Raw genomic sequence first — 10,715 nt, 5'->3', positions numbered from 1 at the left:
GAGGTACTGCAGGGGGTCCGCGAAATTATTGCTTAAAAAAAAAAGAAAAAAAATCAAAAAATGTTTTTTTTTTATTTTTATTTTTTTACATTTGTTAAAAAATAAATCATGATTCTATCCATTTTGAATAGCTTGAATACATGATTACTATGCAATTGACAGATTGTTATTGATATTATTGACATTGGTTCTCAGTTAACACCTTCAAAGCCGTCCGCACTTGCCCGTACTTGCCTCGACCTCCAATTAGCCGTCCGCACTTTCCCGTACTTTACCGTAATTTATGAAATTAATCATATTTTTTTGAAAAATACAGTCGCAGGTCGTGCTCTGTCTCTTTAAGAGACGTTGTGCAATAGGATCACGTCAGAAACGTGATGACGTCATCGGCTGGCTCTGCCACTGGCTCCACGAGCGGCCATTACGTTCCTTTCCTTTGTGTGTGCGGCAGCCTGGCTTAGCCCATCCCCTCGTCTTTTTCGACCAGACGACAGGCGAAATCAAGGCTTCGGAATGAGTGGAATACATGGAATTAGATCGATGTGCGTGCGACGAGGACGTAATGTACTTTCGAACGCTGTTTTTTCTCGCGGATTACCCCATCTCGCTCCATGCAAATGAACGGCAGAAATACAGCCAGCAGCAGCTTCTAAGTAAGTGGCCGCCCAAACACGTAGTGTGTGCACGTCCTGCTGGCTTGCACTGAACGACCCGCGCGCGTTGTTTATCATTTGGTGTGTTTGTTTTTTAAAACATGTTTGTAAATAAAACGCTGATTGCACGGCAGTACCGGGGTTCAGGGGGTTCTGCCGGGGCTTGGAAGGTGTGTTAAGAAGTAGTATGTTTAGAAATGGTAGTGGTACGGCCCACGCTGCTCGCTGTAACTACATGTTTAAAATAAAAAAATATGTCGTAGCCCCGACCACCCCACCCTACGAGGTGGTAGGGGGTCCCTGCTCCATCTCCCCATCAGTTTGGGGGTCCCCGGCCTGAAAACGTTGAAGACCCCTGCGATTAGCCAAATCGGTGTCTGTCTGTCTATGTTTACGTCATCCAATATGGGAAAACCCTTGAAATATCACAGTGACGTCATCAACTAAGTCATGGTGTCACCATCATTACCATCAACAGCCAATGAGGGACCAGTATTCTTGGTGACGTCACCATCAACAAGTACGGCCTGATATAAATTACAACGTGCGCTCTGTTGGTGCAGAAGTAGGCCATGCAGGCCATACATGAATTAGTCAAATCTATGTGTCTGTTTGTGTGTCTGTTTGTGCCATGGGCCCGTAGCCAATCAGAGAGGGACAAAGGGTGACGTCATAATATCAAAACATACAGTATATAGGGGCCACGAGTCATCTATGTCTGTGTGTGTGTCTGTGTTTATGCCCATAGCCAATCACAGGCTACGGGACATGGGCCATGGGCCCGTAGCCAGGAGTACTAAGTTAGTACTAAGTTAGTACTAAGTTATTAGTACTAATTGGGGTGACGGATTTAGGAGCGGTTAGCACCGCTCAAAAAACTATTCTTTTTGATTTCCTTCCCAATAATAATGCTTCCTTGTAGTCTATATATATAGGCCTAGACATTTGGCCTATTAGTCCTATGAAGTCAATGTCAATAAAGACATACAGAAGTTACCCCCCAATAATAAAAAATCACACCCAATGTGAAGTGAGCGGTGGTCGTGTTTGCATAACGTCTTCAGACTAGGATTTGAGTCTAGCATGTACAGGCTATGCTACACACACGTTTGCTATGGCAAAACGCTGAGGAAAAAGGCTACAGACACATGATGATGACATCATTTGCTATGGCAAAACGCTGAGGAAAAAGGCTACAGACACATGATGATGACATCATTGATGCTACACACACACGTTTTGCTTTGGCAAAACACTGAGGAAAAAGGCTACAGACACACACACAGCCACTCTATGGAGCGGTTTACCACCGCTCAAAAATAAATGACACCAAAACAGTTTTCCTGCTGAAAGTCCTTTATTGTTGTAAATACTGTTAGAAACATTCTGGCTCTGGTACAGGAATGTAGCTTAACTAGCCATAACATCACAGTAAAAGCTAGCGAATAAATTAACAATGCCATTACTTTACACAATTGTTTTTTTTTCCCCTTGTATGATTTTTTCATCTTTACACACGCTGATAAACAGTATAAGATTTAATTACATTCAAAATGAGTTCCATTCAGAGATACTCATTCTAAGCCTAATTTATACCTGGAAAATGGCTGATCTGCAAGTCCGCTGCGTGTTGCGCTGCGACGTGTCGTGAGCGTGCAGATCAGCTGTTTTCATCACTATAAATCAGCCTTTCTTAGCCAACCGCCACACCAACGTGGGAATACCCTACTGTCCCCTATGCCAGTGTTTCTCAAACCTTTACATTTCAAGGTCTCCCCTTAACTCTGACAGTGTACAAATGGAACCAAATGAACCCTGACAGGGCCGTCAGGGTCCAAATGATTCCATCATTTGTACACTGTCAGAGTTGCAGACCTCTTTGGGTCCATTTGGACCCCTCTAAAGGAACCCACAGAGTCCCTGTTTTTGAGAACCACCGCCCTATGTGCCACAGGGAAGCCACTATTATCGCTACATTTTGCAGTCTTGTGCTAAAGGTGAATGTGCACATAATAATAATGTAATTTTTACACGTAACTTCTTTTACATTCCACCCACCTCAGTAGTACTGCGCACATTTTGCTTTTCATTCACTTGAAGCTTGCCTATGTGGTCGATCCGATAATATTGTATATATCTTTAATGTACAGTTGGTTTAGCTTTTGAATGTGGAGTACAACTTTTTCATGTTCACACAACACACACTTAGTAGAAGCAAAATAATTGGTATAGCAATAATCCATAATCTGGATCGACTCCAGAGGGAAAAAGCCCATTCTTTCTAAAACGGCTACCTATAGGCAACGTCTTCAATAACGTCAGTTCCATATCATCATAAAGTACAGTAACAGTAAGGCAGAATGAGCTTCAGAGGTGACAAAAACAGACTTTTTGACTCAGTGATTTGTGTACATTGTATAATTGGAGGAAGTGGGGTGACAATGTTGCACTAACCTACATAGGCTATACTACCATGTACTGTAGCCTATTACTAACATATAGTCTGAGGGTGTGGCGGGAAGCACCTATATCCTGGGGTGGTGTACCTACCTACAGCTTGGGAGTGGGATGCACATATAGCCTGGCGTGTGTGTGTGTGTGTGATGTACATACAGTATAGCTTGGGGGTGAGGCGTACATGACAAAAAATAAATAAAAAAGGTCACAGCTCCAGAAACTCAATAACAGAATTGGGGGAGGTTAGATTAGAAACCTTTTCATCTTTGTTATCCGTTTTCCAGCTACCCATGTCATTCATCATTTAGTTTCACTGTCAAGTAGTGCTGGGCAATTACAGCTTTCTTGATACAGGTCGCTTTCTTACATTTTTTCTGAGGGATCAATTCGCCTTTGCCGAGCTGCATATCCGGTACCATTTTAAACCCTCTATAATTGGTAAAATGGACCTGGAAATTTCGTCCCGAACAAATCTCTTTGCCAAAAGAAATCTGATCTACGAGCTTGTAGATCTGCTATTTTTTGGCAAATGTTCCACCTCCAGGATTATGGATTTTGGGGATATTTTGATTATCGTGATAATATTGTAAATCACATTTGTTTCGGTCACACTAATTGTGACAGGACATTTTCCTATCGTCCCATGCCTAATGACGTGAACACCAGAGCAGTGAAAACACAGGAAACTAAAACATTGGAATGCTTCCATCATTGGTCTTTTCCTGTTGGAGTTCTTGAAGCAGGGAATGCTAAAATAAAAGGATGCTTACGATCGTGCGATCGTAAGCATCCGTGTAGCTATTCGAGGCGTTGTGGATAGAATCCCAGGAATGACAAATATATATAGTGTGTATTTAGGCAGGTTATCGCTATTATCGGCCGGCATACTTTATAACCTTATCTGGCTAGTTAGTTACAGCAGCAAGCTGACCGGTGTCCGCTGACAAACGCGCCGCTCTTCGGCAATGCTCATCTGGGGGAAACGGCTGTGATGGGAGCACTGTCAAGACTTTTTTTTTTTTTTTTTATGTGAAAGAAATATGAATTCAGGCTACGTAAAGGACGACTATGAGAGCACACATCTTGCAGGGCCATCTGGGATAGGAGGAGAGACACCGACGCCGGTCACACCACAGCTAGTCAGACTGGCCGCGCCAGGAAGAGGAACACAACATGTCCCATCGTAAGGCTGTATAGAAGCTTTGGTAGCGTCCAAAATCACAGACTATACATACTAAACAGTATGTTATTTTGCAACATACCTTTTGAGTGCACGCACGCGCACGCACACGCACACGCACACGCACACACACACACACACACACACACACACACACACACACACACACACACACACAATAGTACAGTTTCATTTCAAGGACATACTTGTGAGACTTGTGAGAATGTTAGGAAAGTGCCCCATCTTGTGACAAAGCACAGGTACTACACATAGGGGGTTCCCATTTCGTTATGGGATATACAGCAGTTAAATGTTTATTATTGGGCGTTTCAACTAATAATAACTACACTCTACACAGGCTTAATACTTGGTATCGGAAATTGACGTTACGACAGAGGTTTTGGTCCAGTATGTTTGTTTGTTGGACATTCATAGCAGCATTGGGTCCACTGTCGCTGTATCGCATAACTGTGACATTCCCGAATTGAGTATGCATTTCACATACTACTGATAGCTTACTAACTAAGCTTTCGGATCTACAAAGTAAAAAAATCTCATGTACTAACTACATAGTATGTTAGTATGGAATTTCGGACATTTCCCCCCCAATCGCTAGCCAGAGAGTGTGGCATACTTGAAATGTGTGCTTCCTTCACACGGGGACAAGGTTTCAGTGGTGCTGAAGAGAAGTTTTTTGGGGGGGTCAGGAGTCAGAGGAGGAGGGGTGAGAGGTGAGTATAGATGTGCGAGGTCAGGTATTTAGTTTAGCTTTCTTTAGCTTTCTGCGACGTCTCGCTCTTAGATGTAAATAGGTTGCTCCTGGGCGGTTAGCAGGCGGTACATGGCTGCTGGCATCGTCTTCATGTGGATCTGAGGGAGAGAGAGACAGAGACAGAGAGAGAGAGAGAGAGACAGAGACAGAGAGAGAGAGAGAGAGAACAGAGAGAGAGAGAGAGAGACAGAGAGAGAGAGAGAGAGAAGAGAGAGGAGAGAGAGAGACAGAGAGAGAGAGAGAGAGACCAGAGAGAGAGAGAGAGAGAGAGAGAGAGAGAGACAGAGAGAGAGTGAGGGGGTTTTATTTACTAGATTTTATTACGTATTGCCGGGCAGTGTTGGGCAACATTACTCAGGAGAGAAATATGTTACTTATTACATTTTACTCCTTAAAAAGTACATTACTTATTAATTGGAATCAAGAGTAATATATTACATATTATGTATATATCTATACCTATTAATTTTGCTCCCAGATCAGCAAAAAAAAAGAAGAGACACAATCTGTTTAGCCAGCTCCTTTTGGAACTGAATCCAATTTGGAATAATAACCAGTAAGGCTCCCTAATCGGGAGATAAGCGACCGTAGGTCACTTATCTCCACAAATAGGGCAAAAATGTGTTTTGCCAAAATCTTCCTGATCCATGTTGATGACATGAGTGTAGACATACTGTGTAGTGATTTTCGTGATTTTAGGGCAAAATCTGTAGGAGCAGTGTCCCAAAAATGTGTTTTTAAAAATCGGCCTGGAGGGTGGCGCTATATGGGACAGATTCATGTTGATGGGATGAGTGTAGACATACTGTGTACCGATTTGCGTGATTTTAGGGCGAAAATTGTAGGAGCAGTGTCCAAAAGCCAAAATTGCTAAAGGAAATCTTTTTTGCAGTAATCTCTCTTGACCTTTTAAACGAAATGTTCAAGAGAGATGTTCAAGAGGCAGCCAACAAAACCAGAGTAATATGTAATATATATATTTCTTTACATAGTAATATGGTATAATATTACTGTTTGGCAGAGTAATCCCTTACACTACTCGTTACTTGGTAAATTAATAATATTACAGTAACTTGGTGAGTAATACAGACCATAGTCAGGACCATAATCAGAACTACATGGCTGACTTATATGCAAACACCAAAAGGAAAAATAAAGGATACACAGAAAAACACAACCAGCCCACAAAACCCAAATCGGAAAGAGAAAGACAGCAGTTCATCATCATCATCCCCCACTGTACACCATGTACTCCAACCCATTCTCACCCCCTTTGCTTCACCCTCCCGACACCGTGTCTTTCTTTCCTTTGCTTCACCCTTGTGAAGTTTTGGGAGTGACTATTGCGTCTAGGGTGCGACGGAGACGGAGAGTTTTTGGACGAGACAGAGTCTTAATACGCATGCGCCGACATGTGTTTACTGGAAGATTTTCACTGACGGCCGTCACGGGGAATCGAACCCCGGTCTCTGGATTTGTATCTCCATGCTCTACTGACTGAGCTAACGAGAGTGACTGGGAAGTACCTTTTTTTTGTGCCTTTTATCTTTGACAAAACGTGAAATGATAACGTAGTCCCTTCTTTGAGCCACATTCGGAGCGGAAGCAGTCCCCTGGTCAAGATTTACTATTCTGTCCATAACGGCACGTAATTCGGTAACGCGCTGAGTCGGCTCATGCGGCGTTCCACCGCTCGTCGCGGCAACTCGGCTCGCTATCGCTCGCCTCGGTGGCGACTCACGGGGGTCATCGCCGCCTGAGACGGCACCGCTCCGTCGTTATAGTGGCGTGAACGGTAGCGACGGGTGGCTGGTAAACCAAGAAGCCTTCAGAGCGTATCGAATCCCGCATCAGGAACTACTTTTTTTTCTTTCTTCTTAGACCACCCAATGCGTCTAACCCTTGAGACATTAGGCAATCCGTCCGCGTCTATGGTGAGAAGCATTCGGTATTTAAGATCGCGTCAGTTGTATGACGCAATAGGGGTGAGAACCTGTTGTGTACTCCCCTAATTACACAGAAAGCCTCCAGACTGTCCACCATCTTACAGGCATATTCAACCCTGAGGCGTGTCTTTAACACGTTGCAAGCCGCGCAGAACCCATCTGAACAGAGGTAGCGCCGAAGAAATAAGCCATTTATTTACAAACATGTTTTAAAAAAACAAAGCCCACATGATAACAACACGTACTGGAGTGCTCGACACAGCGTACATATTCATCCTGCAGAGGTCGGCGATCTTACTTTGGCGAGGCGGAGGGGAGATCAATTCCATTCGTTTACGTGCGGCGAAGCAGGGAAAGGAGCGATAGAGAAGCGGCGCCCGAACGTGATTGAAACCGCGATCCACGAACAGAGACAAAGACCAGCCATCTTGTTTGAGCTTCTTGCTGAGTTTCAACACTGGGGAGAGGATGAGGGCTCCTCCTGGCCAGCCATCCATCCAGAATGTGAGTCAACGGCGTGGCCTGCTGGATATTAGAGTATCACACCCAGCACCAGAAAATGACTGTCAGAGCATATTAACCCTTTCAGATCGCTCCAAAAAGACACAGAGAAGAATTTCCGATGTTTTTTTTTTTTTTTATTATAATTTATATCAAAAGTCCGGGAATAGACGTGTGGCTGATGGGACCCAGTAGGAAGTCCGAGGGAGTACGGCCAGGCTTAGAAGGTGTTAACAGTCCAGTCAGCATGAGCACAGCTGGTCCACACAGCCCACCTCCTGAACCCCATTCCCTATATGGCTCAGCCAGATGGCCAGCTTGTGGTTATAGACAGAAAGTTTACCAGTGGAACAGGAAAAAAAACATATTTTGGGGCAAATTGGGGTCCGCATCAGTGTGCCAACGGGCCGGTATTCTGACACTAAAAACTAACCCTACCCCTAACCCTAAACTTAACCTCAGTAACCGTACCTCAGTAACTAACCTGTCGACGCTAGTCGGAACAGCGGCCCGTCGGATAGTGAGCGGCCCCGGCAAATGGGCATGCGAAAACAACCCAGTGTTAGGACCTGTTGTATAAAGCAGTGGTTCTTAACCTTTTCAAGGCCTTGACCCCTAAAATGAACATATTTTAACTGGGGACCCCCCACCCTGTTGAGCACTAAGAGTTGAGGCATAATATTTGTATAACGGTTCTATTGTGAAAATAGCAGATCTACATGTATGTAGATCGGCTATTTTCAAAATGTTTGCCGCTAATATTTAACAATTTGGCCACTGGTATAAAGCATCCCTATTCTGGGGGGGAACATTCACCAAAATAGCCCATCTGCAAGCTCACAAGGCGTCACAACGATGTCCTCACCTCTCCCACGGCGTTGGACAGGATCTGGACGATCTTCTCGTGGGGCGTGGCCACCACGCTCTGGCCGTTGATCTCGATGATCCTGTGGCCCACGCGCACAGCCTCCGCGCTCCGCGATGCCACCGCGCATCAGGCTGCAGATCTGTGGGGAGAGACAGACCACACCCATGTGTGAAAATCACCCTGGAAAAACACTGTTCCTGAAGAACCATGGTGATTGATTGATTGAATATTTTATCAGACAAAACATTAAGAACAGCACAAGTATACAAAAATAGAATGTCGCCAACCAATCATCAAGGACGATGATACACAAAAGAAGAAGTAGTAAACACCCTGCCTAAAAGGAACACCCGAAATAAGCCCTTTACGGTCTTGTTTTCGTTGGAGGACCTTGGTATTCAATACATGGACATAAACAAAGCAACAAAAACATTAAAATATCATCGCAATTATAAAACACTATATCTACAGAGTAGGGTAAAAAAGGGAGAAGTGACTACCTCCGCCTCTGGCCTCCTGAAAGGTGAATTTTCAGGGCAGTTTTGAAGGAGGCCAGCGAGCCACGTTTTAAGGGACGTAGTGTGGGTTCGAGTAGCACGCTAATTACTGTATGATGACATACATATGTGCTCATCATTATATTGTCCAATCAGAATTACCCAATCAGAATTCTTGTTAGTTGGTACTGTAGGTGATCACTTATTTCATGCAATAAAATGAAAAAGGCTAGCACCGCTCAAAAATATATGGCCGTGATCAAGTGTTAACTAATCAAGTGCCTTTTGATTCGTGTATTTAGCTCTCTTATTACTGACTCCCAAATGCTTTATGCAGCGTATTACAGAATCGTACTGCCTTATGCTCCCTTATTAGTGACTCAGTAACTCCATACTCCCTGGTTTCGAATCCAGGGTAGGATATGAAAGTTACGTGTAGTAGCTTTAAGTGGTTAAATGTTCAAATAAAGTGAAACACTCAAATAAAAGTCAAACGGATATGTCAACATTCATGTTTGAGTGTTTTCCCACGGTAGGACTACCCACAATGCCATTCTGGACGCTGAAGCCCAGCTGGTAGCGCAGGTCGGGCCGTCGGATCAGCACGGTGGTGACTGGAGGACATCTGACGATGTTCAGCTTGATACGAGGCTGGCTCTTTAGACCCTGGATACATACGGGACACACAGTATAGTGTTAATAAGCTCTTTAGACCCTGGATACATACAGTAAGGGACACACAGTATAGTGTTAATAAGCTCTTTAGACCCTGGATACATACAGTACGGGACACACAGTATAGTGTTAATAAGCTCTTTAGACCCTTGATACATACGGGACACACAGTATAGTGTTAATAAGCTCTTTAGACCCTGGATACATACGGGACACACAGTATAGTGTTAATAAGCTCTTCAGACCCTGTAAAATTGTTTGTGCCAGGGACCCCAGAAGAGATTTGTGTAAAAAAAAGGCTAAATTATTCAAAATAAAGTATTGAAAAATTGATAGGCCTATATTCAAGTAAATTGAAAGTACCTCAATGTTACACTTAAGTGCAGTACTCAAGTTTATTACACGGCTTGGTTGAATGCTTGATTCTGATTGGTCAATCTCTGAATGAATTGTGTGTTGAGTGTTGAGTGTTATTTCTTGATAATGTCCGCTCAGCTCAATAGCAGACCAATGACAGCCATGTAAACAAACACACAATTTACAGCTAAATGTTGCTCTCAAGAATGTTTTAGAAAACATTTGAAGCGAAGAATAGACGATGCAGTAACCACAAAATGTATTCTATTTGACCATATATAGGGCTGAAGTGGTTGATGTATGTTTTGTAAAAAATAATCAAAATCTACTAAGTAACTAAAGTTTTCAAATAATTGTAGTGGAGTAAAAGTATAATATTTGTCTCTGAGATGTAGTGTAAAAGTACAGAACATTGGAAGTACTCCAGGAAAGTTAAACTACTTCAAAATTGTACTTAAGTACAGTACTTGAGTAAAAGTACTCAGCTACTTTGCACCACTGGTATTCAGGGTTTAAGTGTATAATTAATACGGTAGGTTTTAGTGGATTGTGCAACAGAGAGCAGTTGAGGACACTAGAGTGAACCCATTAGATGTGTTCAATAATGCAGGAGGTGATGATATAAAACTCAATAATGAATGAGACAAAGTCCTAGAATTATTGAATGCTTTAACCAGTAAAAAATAGCAGATCTACAAGCTCACAGCGTGGCACAGAGTGCCGCGCTGCGAGCTTGTAGATCTGCTATTTTTGAAAAAGTCGTACAAATGTGTGCAAGTCTTTGACTATTATGTATTTTCAAAGCGAAC

The 10,715-nt window shown here is 43.2% G+C and overlaps 1 protein-coding gene across 1 annotated transcript in view; it reads right to left on the bottom strand.

Moving 5' to 3' along the window:
• Positions 1 to 5,088: 5,088 nt before the first annotated feature.
• apba1a (amyloid beta (A4) precursor protein-binding, family A, member 1a) overlaps positions 5,089 to 10,715 on the bottom strand; it is a gene marked incomplete at both ends in the record, with an annotated part of 30,532 nt that continues 24,905 nt past the window's right edge. The window contains 4 exon segments of the mRNA XM_080738768.1: positions 5,089 to 5,160; positions 8,375 to 8,473; positions 8,475 to 8,516; positions 9,421 to 9,540. Coding sequence (XP_080594894.1) covers positions 5,089 to 5,160; positions 8,375 to 8,473; positions 8,475 to 8,516; positions 9,421 to 9,540 — 333 coding nt within the window.

The sequence above is a fragment of the Nannobrachium achirus genome (assembly GCF_963921795.1).
Source record: "Nannobrachium achirus genome assembly, chromosome: 12".
Taxonomy (NCBI): Eukaryota; Metazoa; Chordata; class Actinopteri; order Myctophiformes; family Myctophidae; genus Nannobrachium; species Nannobrachium achirus.
This window is presented reverse-complemented; position numbering and strand designations above follow the sequence as displayed.